At 46.1% G+C, this 16,197-nt stretch overlaps 1 protein-coding gene across 3 annotated transcripts in view; it reads right to left on the bottom strand.

The window, feature by feature from the left end:
- The window catches only part of FUZ (fuzzy planar cell polarity protein), a 129,226-nt gene that overhangs the window by 52,711 nt on the left and 60,318 nt on the right, over positions 1-16,197 (bottom strand). For all 3 annotated transcript variants that reach the window (XM_083162389.1, XM_083162387.1, XM_083162388.1), the window contains 5 exons: positions 11,979-12,063; positions 8,390-8,458; positions 6,302-6,406; positions 3,246-3,443; positions 2,810-2,905 (listed from right to left, as the gene is read on the bottom strand). In XM_083162389.1, coding sequence (XP_083018515.1) covers positions 2,810-2,905; positions 3,246-3,443; positions 6,302-6,406; positions 8,390-8,458; positions 11,979-12,063 — 553 coding nt within the window. The remainder of the gene's footprint in view (positions 1-2,809; positions 2,906-3,245; positions 3,444-6,301; positions 6,407-8,389; positions 8,459-11,978; positions 12,064-16,197) is intronic.

Below are 16,197 nucleotides of genomic sequence, written 5' to 3'. Positions count from 1 at the left end.
ACCATCGATGGCGTCTGCACCAATGCCCATCCCTACTCTGCAACAGCCAAAAACCTTTACTACCCCTCATGCCCACACACCTCTATCACTGCCCTGCTTCCTGTTCTCGTGCCCCGTAACTTCCGCCAGTGGGAAGCCGCTCACCCTGTGTTGCCCACATTCCCCTATCATGCTTTACCACCCAGCCTCCTGCTCTCATGCACCCTAACTCCCACCCAGTAGGAGGAGACACTGACTCAGGGCCACTGTCCTGTACTCCTGTGCTGCCACGCTGGCCCTCACCCACTGGCAGAAGCTGCACAATGTCCCCCACCCTCCTCTTTAGTCCCCCTTTTGCCCTCACACCCCTATCACTACCCAGCCTCCTGTTTTCCTGTGTCGTGACCTCCGCCAGTGGGGAGCCACTGACTCAAAAACACCCTACTATACTATTGCACACACACACCTAAACAACACGCACACACACCCCCCCCCCCCCCACACCCACAGATGTCACTGTACCATCCACACTATCAATGTACATCTTACTCTGTAACCGCTTTTTAATTAAACAAAACAATACACACCCCTTCCAAATCATATGCTCTCTATTTAACACATTTCACCTATAACTCAAGTTGCAATACAGGCATCTTTTATACAATTCTAACCATATTTCTCACAATACAAACGTTCACAAATTAAGGGGGCGCAACCCCTTACGACGGTGTGAAGAGCGCCCGTATGGCACGATGAATCATCTAGTAATTTATAAAAGCTATTATTAACTATTAGCCCTGGGATTTGGAGATAAACTTTTGCCAAAAAAAATCTGCTATCTGTATTATATCAAACTTGTCAAAAATCCAGTGCGAAATCATCAACTCTATATTTACAATAGAACTTGCAAGCAGAAAAAATAACCGAGTAGAAATGTAAAATCCAGAACACTCCACTGAAATGAATTATACCCCTTTCATATCGCACAAATACCTGGGTTGTTGCCAGGTAGAGGTGCAGTGTGAAAGGGTCTTCTAAAATGACCCGGGTTGCTGTGCATTGTGAACAGGTAACGCGGATCGATCGATTATAGGGAGGAGGCAGCATCAGCTCCAAGTGCCGCATTCTCCCCCCAGTGATGTGCTGCTGCTCCGCCCACCCACTTTCTGACATCAGCAACCCCCTTTTACTGCCGGGTCTCTATGGGGGACTGCCATCTCAAATGCTGGGTCGCTCCTGGGACGGACCAGTGTCCAAATCCCAGATATGTCCACAACATAGACCTTTCACTATTTAAGCCACATGGCCAATTTAGCCAGGCACTTGTATTTGGTCAGGTTTGCGGCCTTTCTTTAAATGGGATATGGTCACTAAGTCTACATGCATTAGGTCGACCTACACACCGACGCCCCCCCCCGGGCGTACATGCCGCCGCAAACCATCCCCCCCCCCCCCCCAACTCCCAGGCCTGATTCGGGACCCAATCCGCCCCTGTGCTCTACCGAACGGATGTGTACCCAGCCCTGCACATGGGCTTGGACACCAGGGAGGGGTGGTGGCAGCCCAGCGAGCATGTCTGAATCGCTGTCTAGTTACACCTTAACAATCCTACAAGTATAGAGAGATGCCCTTAGATAAAAGGAGGAAGTACTAAAATCTGACTTTGCATAACTTATTGCTAGATAAGGGCCAAGAACACGGAAAGATAAAATGTCAGTAACAGACAATAAATGCTAATAAACCACCTATATCTGGCTTTATTGCTGAGAAGCAAAGGGATGAGAACGTCAGAGGGGAGAGTGTGAGCTTCAGCTGTATAACCACTTGTAAGAGGTGTACAGTATGCGCAGGGAAACCAGTTTGCTGTCAGATCATTAACTGAAGAATGTGCTTGGGAGGCTCGAGAGCCTCAGTCTTTTACATGAAATGGGCCTCATTCAGAAAGTGCAAAACAGGCAAAATCTTCTTCGGGTAATGACCAGTCTAAGCCAGGATGGGGCCATACCGGACAGAATTTTAGGATTAAAAAAGCTTATTTTAATGTGGTAGGAGGTTGATGTGATGTATAAAGATGTGTCCTCATTCACCTATCATGACTTTAGGCCTTTACTCAGATCTGATCGCAAAATGGGCAAAACCATGCTGCACTGCAGGTGGGGCAGATGTAACATGTATAGAGAGTTAGATTTGTGTGAGTTATTTTGTTTCTGTGCAGGGTAAATACTGGCTGCATTATTTTTACACTGCAACTTAGATTTCAGTTTCAGCACACCCCACCCAAATTGAACTCTCTTTGCACAGGTTACATCTGCCCCACCTGCAGTGCACATGGTTTTGCCCATTTTCCAAACAAATTTGTACTGAGCTCAGATCTGAATAAGGCCCTGTGTGTGTGTGTGTGCTACCTCCCCTGTGTGTAGATGAGTGGGGCACTGCGTATATGCTATCTCCCCTGTGAGTAAATGAGTGGGGCACTGTGTGTGTGCGCAACCTCCCCTGTGTTACCCAGTGCCATCTTCCCATCCGCCTCCCGCTGCCCAACCTGGTCCCACTGCTGGACCAGGTGAGCAGAAGTAGCAACCGCTCACCCTGCACCATCGTTTGCCGTCCCGCCTCCTGTCTGCTTCTCATGTCGCTCACCCAGTCCTGGCACCGTCCGGCTGAGCAGCAGCAGCCAAATCCGACAGTTGGATTTGGCTGCGATGAATAGGGCTTGTCGGATCTATTCCGACAAATGCATGTCGGAATGCATACGACTTTCATTGAATACACCTACATGAAACCACTAAACAAAAAAAGCTTCTATGTAAGAGTGGTGTTCTCTCCCTACCTCTGACTCCACCTTCTGCAGAGAAGGACTGGGACCACAAAGGACACAAGCATCCACACCAGGAACCAACTGGAAGGTAAGTAATCTGTGAGGGACCTGAAAAAGGACAAGCAAAACAATTCTACATCTATAAAACATATTCTAATTAAGAGGTCTCTTCAACAACCTCATTCACAGTATAGTATAGCACATGACAGAGAACAATAAATGTATTTCAAATAATGTATTAGCATAAAATCCCAGTGTATAGGTCACAAAGGCTGTGAATACTTATGTACATGTGATTTCTTAGTTCTTTATTTTTAAGAAATTTGAAATCTCCCCAAAACTTTTTTCACATTCTCATTATGGGGTGTTGTTTTTAGAATTTTGAGGGGAAAAAAATGAATGAATTGAAATAACGTGACACAATGGTTCCCTTATTGCAAGGGCTTACCGTAGGGCTCCCTTGGGGCAGGTACACAGGGTAATCTCGGGATGAGTGCGGAGCTAAGGAGGCCACCAACCAGCACAGTAGCATCACATCCTGAGACGCCAACCTCCACCACTTCTCTGTGGCTGCCACAAGCTTCCCTCCGGCCATGAGGCAGCCAAACTCGCTTTCTGCTGCTTGGGTGAAACCATCCAGACATTCCTGTGGTGAAATACATAGATATGATCAACTAAATCTACATAGCAAACTGCTGCATTCATTTAGCTTATTTTCATGTATGCACTTGCCGATGCTGGCACCCTGCCATCGCCAATATGGGCAGGGCTGACATCAGGAATTTTGGGGCCCGGGATGGGCATTTCCAGCCCCCCCCCCCTCCCCTGACTTGCCATAACCCGGCTCCTGCTTCCCCATCTCCTCTTCTGCTGAGCTGCGGCCCGGAGCGGAGGCTTCTTGGTACTTATGTAATATCTGGGCTCCCGTTTTTCTTATGAGACCGCGTCCCCTCGCCACGCTTCGGGCACGGTGGCTCGCTGCGCTCGCCACACTATATAAAATCAACTCCATGCGTAGTTGGATAGTAGGGGTATTAAAAAAATGGGGTACATTTAACATGGGAGCCCAGATAATACATAAGTACCGGCTTCTTCAACTCAGGATGCCCGCTGCCAATTAAAATGCAGCACTGGCTGGTGAGCCAATCAAAGCTCACCTACCGGCAGACGCTCTGATTGGCTGCCGGTATGAGAGCTCTGATTGGCTCAAAAGCAAGTGCAGCATTTTAATTGGCCACCGGCGTCCTGGGTTGAATAAGCCTGCGCTCCGGAACCTGCTTTATTCAGCGCTCTGAGCGCAGCGGAGGCAGTCAGGGGGGTTGCGGTGGGCAAAACGAGCTGCCCGGTCCCTTCCAGAGGCCGGGGCCCGGGACAGCTGTACCCAGAGCACCCTCCTATTGGCAGCCCTGAATATTGCCGTCGCCAAGTGTCTATGGGGCTTTAGCCCAATGATTAAAAAAAGATCTCTTTCTATTGTGGCATCATATTCATAATTCAAAATCCAAAGGCGTATCAACAAAGTATTGAACAAAGGCTGTGAATACTTATGTATATGTGATTTCTTACTTTTTTTTATTTTTTATTAATTTGTAGAAATCTCCCAAAAAAAAAGTGTGCCACGTTGTCATTATGGGGTATTGGGTGTACAATTTTGAGTAAAAAAAAATGAATTTATTACATTTTGGAATAAGGCTGTAACATAACAAAATGTGAAGTGCTGGGAATACTTTCCAGATGCACCGTATATAACATAATAAAACATTTCATACCATGTCAATACATGTATGCATCAAACAAATATACAAACAATCAAAAAAATAAAAATAAACTACAATGTCGTCATGTTAAATATCGGAAAAATACTTCAGACATTATTACGCAACTAAAATTTGAGAGAAAAAAAATCTGGCTAATAACCAACAAATGCCCCTTGCAATTATGCTTTACGCATTATGCCACACACCGTAATGCTTATTACACATTATACCACACACTGCAATGCTCCTGATCCAATGTGCCACACACCACAATGCCTCTGACCCTGAATATGCCGCCCGAGTTTGGCACGCGGGATGTTTTTTTTAAAGGTTCAAAAACTTAGCACCTTTAAAAAAAAAAAGTATGCGTTCAGCCGGCTTCATGCAAGACCGCCGAACTTCGAAATATCGACACAGATTGAATACCCCCTTTAGTGTGTTGTGGGCAGGGTATTTTCTACCGGAGGTACAGTACGTAAAGAGGAAAAGAGTAACTCTTGCTTGTTCGTTAATACCCCTTACCTATTTTTATGTATAGAAAATTATAAAATGTATATTAGCAAACACACAGGGTTCATCTGCACGACACAAAAAACAGAAGCAGCTTACTGTACACCTAGGTTTTCAGCAAAGCAAAGAGAGTACAGGGGCATCTAAGGTAGATGTATGAAGCAGTGATGAGTGGAGAAGTGAGCCAGTGGAGTAGTGTGCCATGACAACCAATCAGCTGACACCTATAATTTTATAGAATACACTTGGTAAATGTTACTCCAAAGCTGATTGGTTAAAATGGCACTTTATACATCTACCCCATTAGGCAGAAAGTGAGCACTCAGTTCATGAAGTTGATGTGAAGCAAGAAAAATGGTTAATGCCCACTGCTGAAAATGCCTACAATGAGCATCAGAACTGGACCAGGGGCAATGTTCTGCTGGGAGAGATTTATGTTGATGTTTCTTTGACACATTCCACCTACCTAATCATTATTGAAGACCATGTACACTCCTTCATTGAATCGGAAGTCCTTGATGGCAGTGCAGTGGAGTAGCTTTGTTTGGGGCGCCCCCCCGCCGTTAATGAGGGGGCGCCCCCCCCCCCCCCCCCCCGACTGCCCGTGCCCCCCCGTGCCCCCTCCCCCCATTGCCGCATGCTTACCTGTACGCGCGTCCCGGCTCCCCTCCTGGCTTCAATTAATTCTATGTAGACGGACCACGATAAAATGGCCGCCCCCATACCGCAGACAGTTTCAGAGAACAGTCTGCTTTATGGGGCTGCCATTTTATGGTGGTCCGTCTCCATAGCATTGATTGAAGCCAGGAGGGGAGCCGGGACGCGCGGACAGGTAAGCCTGCGGGGGGGATTACTATAGCACCGCAGCCCCCCCATATGCACAGCGCTCCCCCCCCCCCCGCGACCGCGGGGGCTGCGGTGCTATAGCTACGCCACTGTGGCAGTGGCCATCACACCCTAATGCACCCTACCACAACAATTGTTCAGCAATGGTTTGAGAAACATGACAGCGTTCAAGGCGTTGACTTGGCCTCAAAATGACCCAGATCACAATCAGATTAAGCACTAGTGGAATGTGCTGGGAAAACAAGCCCAAGCCCTGGAGGCCTCAGCTCGCAATTGATGGGGTTTAAAGGATCTGATGCTAATATTTTTGTGCCAGATACCACAGGACACCTGTAGAGGTATTGCGGAGTCTATGCTTCAATGGATCATAGCTATCTGGCAGCATACCAACCTGGAGAATGGCCACATCATGAGCAATGACGCAGTCCACGCATTGTGTTAGGTCTCCCATCTTCTCTGTCTCTGTTAAAAAGCTGTCGATCAACTTGTAGCATGCCTGGAGGGAGCAGCAAAGAACATGTGTGAGATAGGTATTGTGGCAGGTGGAATCAGAGGCCACCAAAGCAGTAGTGACCTTGGGTTATAATACAGGAGTAACCTGGAGCAGTGGAGAAATGCTGGGGCCGATGTCAGTGTTTATGAATGTTGGGAGCAATGCACAGAATGGTCTGGGCTGTGAGCTGGTAGCAGCAGTGGTCCAGGTGGGATGTATATGTAGTCTGTGTAGGCTGGAGCAGTGTGAAGGGAATGCTGCATTGTGATGAGCCACAAGCTGATTGGCTACTCTAATTGGGTGCAGCGTATCCCCTGTGGCGCCATATAAATAAAGGATAATGATAATAGTAATTGGCAGGACAGCGTTAGACTGGAAGTATGGATGGGGTAGTGTATTGTTGAGGGTCTGGTAACAATATTACAGCAGACACTGGAGCCAGATCCCCTGTAGCCATTACTGCAGATCCTATATTACACTATTGGTGCGTAGGCCTGAAGCCCACTTACTTCTATCACGGCCTGTGTAATAGGTGCATGGATGGTCTACAACGATCTCCTGATTAGAAGTAACCAACTTCTAATGTAGAACATTTAATTAGAAACCAGTGATCAATCACGGGAGAGGATGATTTCATTGAGATCATCCATGGGCTTCTTGGGATCTGCCAGGTCCTAGGCTGGCACCTAGGTTGCTTTGTGGGAAATCCAGGCCTGGACCTGGCATGTTGACTACACTTGTACATTTGGACCTTATTCAAGTCCGTTCTCATGGCCGCAGTGTTTGCACTTTGTGATTTCTGCGCATGTTCATGTGCTGGGTGCGTGCACCCACGGCAAACAAACTGTTCGCTGGGTACATGCACCCATCTTTGCAGGCGGAGGGCGTTGAGGAGGCGGCAGGCTGTTCCATTAGCATATGGGAACATCCAGGTTCATAGGCGTTCTCCAGCTAATGAGCCTGTTACAGACATCACCGGAAGTCAGCTGCCTGCCCAATTCCCCCCACAGCGTACACGCACATGTAATGTTGCTCAGTGCACCCTCTTTATCTTTCGATGGTCTGCGACCATGTGGATGGATGTTTATGTAAAACATCCAATCGCAGCCATTGCAAACGTATGCGACTTGCAATTTGTGGGCCAACGTACCACCATTCGCCAGGCCGGATCTGGTTCACTCGCAAGGATGCGAATTCGCATCCGAGTGAATAAACTAGAATAACCTCCTTCACGTGTGTCTAGTGTATACACAAATACTGTACCCGCGCCCCTTCTACTCAGTGCCGACCTACTCCTTTCAGGACTCAATGCAAATTGAGGAAGAGTTGGAGGGGGAGGAGCTTATATAGGGTTAAACGTTCGGTCATTAAGTGCTGATGCATCTATCCCTCACTACCTCATGCCTATGAAGTGTTCCCTAGATGAAGAAAAGAGAAAAACAGTCTAGAACAATCAGTAGTACATTATCAGCAACATAACTAGTCATCTCTATTGCTGTACATATTAATTCAGCACAGTTATAAATAAATGCAATACCTGAATACTAGGTTTCCATGCAGAATAAGATGAATACATGGTAGGATTGGATTGTCGTAATTATCTCTACCCAGAGAGAAACTAGAATCCGGTTTCTGCCACTCATGGACAATCTTCTAGGATTCAGTACCGAGACAGGTCTGAAAGTGGTTTTACCAAGCCAATCCGCCACCCGGTTATACGGTCAGCTGGACAAATCCATTATTCATGTATAAGGATGCAGAACATGCAAAGCTTTGTATGGGTATCTGTATCGATTAATAAGCCCACACATGAGTGGGGTTGTCCAGGTGTACGTAAATGGAACATCCACTTTAATCTGGGTGAATGGGGTTGAATTTTCATTTTGCGCAACTTTCAAAGCCAACCAACCAAATTCAGTTAAACTAATCAAACATAAATCACAATGTGCGAGACTAGTTTCATAACAGCCGTCTTAGAAAACCTACCCTCAGGTCTTTCTTCAAACGTTCCACATTTTTAAGATTCACAAGATCATCCAACCCAATCACAAGAACCTAGAAAAAAATGATAGATACATTCAGTGGCGTAAGTTTTTCCAAGTTTCTCGAAGGCAAGATACATAATGGTGCCCCTTAAAATAGCTTAATTAGTAAGGTGTCTGTCTGCAGTAAGACAGGTCATGGGTTCTAATACAGGGTGTGACGCTTGCAAAAAATGACGTTAGGAGGAGGAGTCAGCTACAGAAGCGATATTGAAAGCTTTCAATTAACGGATTCAAACTCACAGGGGAGGAGAGGACCACAATTACCAAGGATCGTAAATACATACAGTGGCATAAGTTCCTCCCAGTTGTGGAATATGAAATCCTATTGGTGTATTGTATCTTCCTGCGGAGACAAGGACAGGAGCTCCGAAAGGAGAGAATCCCACCGTGCGCTTAGCTAGGTGCCGGGGATCTGCACACATCCCCCTGCTGGCCGCACTGCTGGCCCATAGGCTACTACCATTCTGAGACAGCGATAGGTGCGGAACCGGATATCCAGAATGGGAAACATTCTAGATATTGGCAGCATAGAAACCTATGGGGGATGTGGCTGCCGGCAGCAATGAAGGGATCGCATCGGATACCAGCTGTGATCCCGTCTACTTACAGTATTTTTCGCTCCATAAAACGCACCTAGTTTTTAGAGGAGGAAAACAGGAAAAAATTCTGAACCAAATAGTGTAGCAGCAGGGTCAGCCAGCGCAGGGAAGGGATCCGGGCAGCAGGGTCAGCCAGCGCAGGGAAGGGATCCGGGCAGCAGGGTCAACGCAGGCAGCCTCTCTCCCCTCCAGGCACCCCCCTCCTACCTGGGCAAGGCAGGGAAGTGATCCGGCTGGGTAGCAGGGTCAGGACGGGACCGGGTCCCTGCGGTGTATGTGATATCAGTGGCGGGGTCCCTGCAGCATATGGGAACTAGCAGCAGGGTCAGGTCGGCAGCGGGTCACTGCGGTGTATGTGATATCAACAGCGGGGTCCCTGCAGCGGATGGGAACTACTAGTTCCCATTCGCTGTAGGGTCCCCACCACTGATATCACATACACCGCAGGGATCCGCTGCTGACCTGACCCTGCTGCCCAGCCGGATCACTTCCCTGCCTTGCCCAGGTAGGAGGGGGGGGATACCGGGGGGAGCACTCGGAGCAGCTGCACGGTGCAGGGCAGATGGTCAGGTTACTACTGCTGTATATGGACGGGGGTCACCGTGACGCTGATGTGCGGCCGTATCAGGCCTTACATTGCTGACTGGCGGCTGGCAGGGTGTAGGTTGGCGGCCAGTGACAGCGTGTACCCCGTGTGTATCTCTCCGTTCCATGCTGTGTCTCTTAAATAGAAAGAAACCTTCATAACCGGTTCTCCAGGAAAAAAAGCAATAATCACTGCTTGACCAATTTTGTTCTGCTACACCTTTCCCATCTGAATCCGTGTCCAATCTGGGTTATTGAATTACAGCTCTTCGTATTCCTTCACACTGTACCGTGTACTGAGGTTATTCCCAGGTCCAACCGTATCTGCCCGGCAAAACTGTGCGAGTCATTAAAAGTGGCTGTAACGGGCTCTACGTCATCTCTCTGTGCTCAGGATCTGCCAGCAACCCTGGTTGCACCTTTCAGATTGTAGGGTATACAGCTCAGCACCTCAGTTGTCACACAACCTGGATTGACCCTTTCACATCAAGCCCCATCGCCGTAATTTATGGGTCAGATGCCAAAGGGTTGCAAACATGGTGCGATTAGGCCAGGTGATAGTAAAAATCACCAAGCAAGTAAACCAGAATCGTCCCCTTGTGTACTTTGTGGACGATAGTGATGCGCGGTCAATCGGTGCCACTATTGCCCGGCCACAAAGACGGTGCGGGCAAGGCATTTTCACTAAGCCAGCCACACACAGTATTTGTCCTGCGCAGCTGGGCATTATCGGTTTAATCTCCTGCCGTCTATCTCCGATGGCTAATCCACAATTGGCTTAGTCCATGCGTATAGATTTGTACGCTTACACATCCGTTTGCATTTGCCCGAACAGAAGAAATATGATTCGATCGTTACTCACCATTGAATTTTTTTTTCACTATCCGTTATGAAAAGTAAACCTAGACTTACTTTTCTTATGGATGCTTTCCGCCCTACTCGATGCGGGCGGTGACTTCATGTGACGTCATGCGCTTGTCCCTAGCAGGCAGGGCCACGCCTGCATTTGCTGGTGTCAGTCCAGCATTTCCATGGGCACATCCACTGTGGGCATGGCCATGAAATGCTTAGCGGACCTCAACAACACCGCCCCCTGCTTGTCAATCATTTTGCACATGAGCATCAACACACCAGCACCATCAGAGACGGGCCGAATTGGGACAGGTCTCAATCGGCCCTACATCATGAAAGGAAACCTCGCTCCTGTACAAGGTCTGCATAAGGTCATGCCAAATCAATACAAGCGAATGACAATTGCTATACACTGCCCTATATAAAAATAAACTTTTTTATTTGGATGCGGCCGCTGGATGTAAGCATTCTAACTCCTGAGAGGTTTAGCATCTTCCAGGAAGATCTTCAGCATGTCTCCGAGAGGCAGATTCACTTTACTAATGAAACCTTCGTCATCTAATGTCAACCGGTACAAACTGGAAATGTGTCTTCGGCAATGTTTCTCACACCAGCCAGGTGCCAGCCCTGCAGGGCATATCCTGTGGATCTCTTCCCAGAAAGTCATGTAGGTATAGATGTCTCACTCTGACCTACATATAATGCATGCTTGTAATAGGAATCACTAGCTACGGACTGCTGTAGAAATGTGTTTAAGCGAAGATGGGTGGAGGCTTTTGATTTTACTGGATTCATGACAGAGTGAGATGACGGTGCTGCAAAGCATGATGGGGCGGAGTCCATGCTAGATATACAGTAGTGCCAGGTCTCCATTTGAACTCAAGCAAAGTGCATGCCATATTTCACACACCTCACATACTGTAGGTGTAAATTCACTAAAGGTTCTAGGATGCAATAGAGAAATCTAAATGGTTGCTATGGGCAACATCACCTTTTCATTTATAGAAGCTTTAGTAAATTTAGCGATGAGCTATGGAATACTGACTCAATGCACCCTAACAGTCCAGGTTTTAAGAATATCCAGCCTTGAGTAGAGGTGGCCAAATTGCTGCAGTACCTCAGTCAACTTGATTTAACCATCCGTGCTCAAGCATGGCTTTTCCTAAAACCTGGACTGTTAGGGTGAGCTGAGAACCACTGATCTAGACTGAATGGCGTTGGGGGGGGGGGGGGGGGGGGCATTGCAGGGAGTAGGGCAGTAGGGAGAGGGATGACAGCTCAGCCTCTCTCCCCAGCTCCGCACACACTACTGTGTGCGGAGCTGGGGAGGGAGAAAGCGACAGCCTGTCCTCTCTCCCTCTTGTTTCACGGAAGCGTGGCCTCCCAGAGGCATCGTCCCTCCAGTTGACCGGGGCCCCGCCGGCACCACTAAAAGCACCAATATGGAAGTATTAGTTCTGTAGCCAGGAAGAATAGTAATGGTGGACCGCTTACCATGGCACTGAATACATTCTCCAGGAGCTTATTTAATGAATATTCGCTGGCTGTGCTTTCCCGGGACATCACTATTAGATTAATGCTATGAAAACAGAAATAACAATGAACAATAAACAGTTGTGAAACATAGAATTTGACGGCAGATAAGAACCACTTGGCCCATCTAGTCTGCCCCTTTTAAACTTGTTACCTGAAACCATACTTGATCCTTATTTTGTTTTTAAAGGATATCAATATGCCTATCCCAAGCATGTTTAAATTGTACTACTGTATTTGCCTCTACCACCTCTGATGGGAGGCTATTTCACTTATCTACTACTCTTTCTGTGAAGTAATTCTTCCTCACATTTCCCCTGAATCTTCCTCCCTCTAGTTTCGGTGCATGTCCTCGTGTTCTGTTGCTCCTCTTCCTGTGAAGAATGTCTCCCACCTGTACCTTGGTAAAGCCCTTGATATATTTGAAAGTTTCTATCATGTCTTCTCTGCTCTAAAATATACATAACAGCGAATTATACTTACCGATAATTCCATTTCTTCCTAGAGATCCCATGGCAGCCATGCTTAGGGATATTTACCCTTTTCCTCAGCTTAGACAGGGTGATTTTTTCCACATAGGCTCCGCCCACCTCCGTTTCATAAGCCTACTCCTCCCCTTCTTCTATGTCTTTTGAATGTCTCCTAATTTTCGGAAAAAAAAAAAATCATCCTCTACATAGGGAGGGATCTTTTTTTGTGGCTGCCATAGGAACAAATGGAATTATCGGTAAGTATAATTCGCTTTTTTCTTCTACGATCCCCATGGCAGCCATACTTAGGGACATACCAAAGCAAAAAAGGGAGGGAGACAATATCAATGCATTTATTTATTTAAGGCACTTTTAAGCACATTTTCCCCAAAGTGGGCGGAAGGAATATGCAAAGCATATTGCTTTGTAAAGGTTTGAACCGACGACCAGGTTGCAGCTTGGCAGATGTCAGAGAGGGAAACTTGAGCCTTCCTAGCCCATGAGGCCGCCATAGCTCTTGTCGAGTGAGCTCTTATAATCTGTGGAACAGCCTTTCCCTCTTGTTCATAAGCAAAGATGATAAGACGTCGGATCCATCTTGCTAAGGTTTGTTCAGAACGTACTAACCCCTAGTTTACTCCTTCTGGGACTTCTGTTCTTCTAATTTTCTCAACTCTTTGAAGATAAATGAAATGGCCCGAACTAAAACTAGAGAATGTAATTCTTCTTCCTCAGGGTTACTAGGACCATCATAGAATGTGGGCAATATGATCTCCTGATTAAGATGAAATTTTGATACAACCTTGGGTAGGAAGTCTGGGTGTGTTCTTAACACCACTCTGTTTGGATACAAATTCAAGTAAGGTTCTTCCGCCCATAAGGCTTGAATTTCACTGATCCTTCTGGCCGAGGTTATTGCCACCAGAAATACCACTTTGACAACGGTTGTGACAACGGTTCAAAGGGAGCTTGCATCAGAGTATTCAGTACAATATTGAGATCCCAAGGTACCACCATAGAATTTCTGGGAGGACGCATCTTTTTTATGGCCCTACAAAATCTGATCACCATATCCTCTTTTGCCAATTTGCGATCTAGCAAAACACTGAGGGCTGATATCTGACACTTTATTGTGGATACCGCAAGACCCATTTGGAATCCTTCATAAAGAAACTGAAGAATCCGAGCCGTAGGAGTCTGTGATATGAGAATGGAGTCATTCTTTCATAACAGGAATCTACGCCAAACTCTATAATATGCCAACGAAGAAACTTATTTTCTGGCCTTCAGTAGAACATCAGCTACCTGATCAGAAACCCCACTCTGTTTCAGGAATTGCCTCTCAGCTTCCAAGCCCTGAAACAGAATATCCCTGGATTGGGATGATATAAAGGTCCCTGGGTCAAGAGATCTGGTCTTGTTGGAAGAATCATAGGTTCCTGTATCGATAGTTTGTGTATTGCAGAAAACCAGGGTCTTCTCGGCCAAAACGGTAGTATTGCTATCATAGATACTCCATCTTCCTGAATTTTCTTCAAAACTCGACCTATCATATGAATAGGTGGAAACACATAACCCAGTTGACAGTCCCATTTGACTGAGAATGCATCTGTTGCTATTGGAAGATAGATCCTTGCATAGAATCTCTCTACCTTGTGATTCATATGAGAGGCCATGAGATCTATCTCCGGCATCCCAAACTTCTTCACCACCGTCTGGAATACTGATGTGCTCAAAGCCCACTCTCCAGGTAGGACTTCTTGTCTGCTTAGTCTGCTAATATGTTTTTTTTCCTGGTACATACAGCGCGGAAAGAGAGATTAAGTTCTTCTTTGCCCGAGGCACTATCTTTTGCATGATGTTCATTAAAGCTTTGCTTCTCATACCTCCTTGATGATTGAGGTGTGCTACCACCGATATGTTGTCCGAAAATATCTTGAGATGTTTTCCTTCTATTAGAGTCTTGAAATGACAAATTGCTCGCCAGACAGCTAGGGCTTCTCTCATGTTTGATGTGAGAGCCGACTCCTCACATGACCATCTCCCTTGAACATTGTGTTCTGCAATATGTGCTCCCCAACCAAAAAGACTTGCATCTGTCGTAAGGTTAATATATTGCGGAAGATGAAGGTTTGTTGACCTGAGTTCTATTCCTTGTGACCACCATCTTAGGGAGTCCTTTACCTCCTTTCCCAGGACAAATCTTACATAAGGCAGAAGATTCCACTGAAGGGGACGCATGTTCCATTGTGCCCATGGCACTGTTCCTATCGCAGAAGTCATCATCACTAGAAGCTAGAGACCTTGTCCCAAATTGATGTATTTCTTGTGACGAAGTTCCATAGCCAGGGTTTGAATCTTCACACATCCTTGGATAGAGATCTGAAATTGAACAGTGTCTATATATACTCCAAGCAACTGGATCTTTTGCGATGGTTGTAACTGGCTCTTTTCGATGTTTATTATCCAGCCATGTTTTTCCAGGTAATGTATGACAATCAATAGATGTTCTTTTACTTGCATGACTGTGTTCCCTGCAATCAATAGGTCGTCCAGATAAGGCCATACTTGTATACCCTTCATTCTCAATTGTGCTACCAGAACAATCAGCATCTTTGTGAACACTCTGGGAGAAGAGGTGAGGCCAAACGGAAGGCACCTGAATTGAAAATGGTGACCCTATAGATAAAATCTGAGAAACCTTCGGTCTGTCTGACATATGGGTACATGGTTGTAAGCCTCTCTTAGGTCTAGAGAAACTAGGAAATTGTTCTTCTTGATTCCTGCCAATATGGACGTTAAGGTTTCCATCTTGAATTTTGTCTTCTTCAGATACATATTTAGTCTTCTTAGATCTAGGATAGATCTGAAATCTACTGAGTGTTTTTTTACTAGAAAGAGATTTGAATAAAACCCCTTCTTCCAATGTGCCTTTGGAGCAATTTCTATCGCTCTTGACTCTAGGAGACAATCAAATATCTTTATGAAAGCCATTCTCTCTATCCTGTTTCCTGGAGGATGAGATTTCCTAAACTTGTTTGCTGGTGGATAATGTTTAAATTCTAGAGGATAACTTTGCTTCACAATTGTAATTACCTTTTTGTCTTGGATAGATTTTTCCCAGATCCTTGCGAAATCTAGGCGTCTTGCTCCAAACTGTACTGCTTTGCGATAGTCATTGTCTTGGATTTCCTCTGTTTGAACCACGAAAGGAACTCCGTGACAAAGCGCCTCCGCTTCTGTTATATTGGCACCCTGGTCGGTAGCTTCTGGCCTCTCTGAACTGCTGTCTGGAGGAAGTTGGGACTGGAAATTTATTATTTTTATCCTGGGGCAGTCGAACTGATTTGCCTCCCGTTATTCTTTGGATCATAGCATCCAACTTTGGCCCAAAATAGGAAATTTCCCTCAAAAAGGTAATGACGCCAGTCGATTTTATAAATTTGCGTCCGCACTCCAATTTTTCAGCCAGAGGGCTCTTCTTGCTACTACTCCTGCTCTCAAAGATTTAGCAGAGAACGATACTATGTCTAATGAAGCTTCACATATATATTGTATGGCTCTTTGCATAATCTCAAGATTCTTTAATAAATACTGTCTTGATATCTTGTCTTCTATATCTTTGTGCATTTCTGTACTCCACAACCTGAGAGCTCTAGCCGACGATGAAACGGCTAGACCTGCTTTCATAGAAACTGATGATGCCATAT

Source organism: Crinia signifera, chromosome 19 (genome assembly GCF_055691185.1).
Source record: "Crinia signifera chromosome 19, ASM5569118v1, whole genome shotgun sequence".
Taxonomy (NCBI): domain Eukaryota; kingdom Metazoa; phylum Chordata; class Amphibia; order Anura; family Myobatrachidae; genus Crinia; species Crinia signifera.
This window is presented reverse-complemented; position numbering and strand designations above follow the sequence as displayed.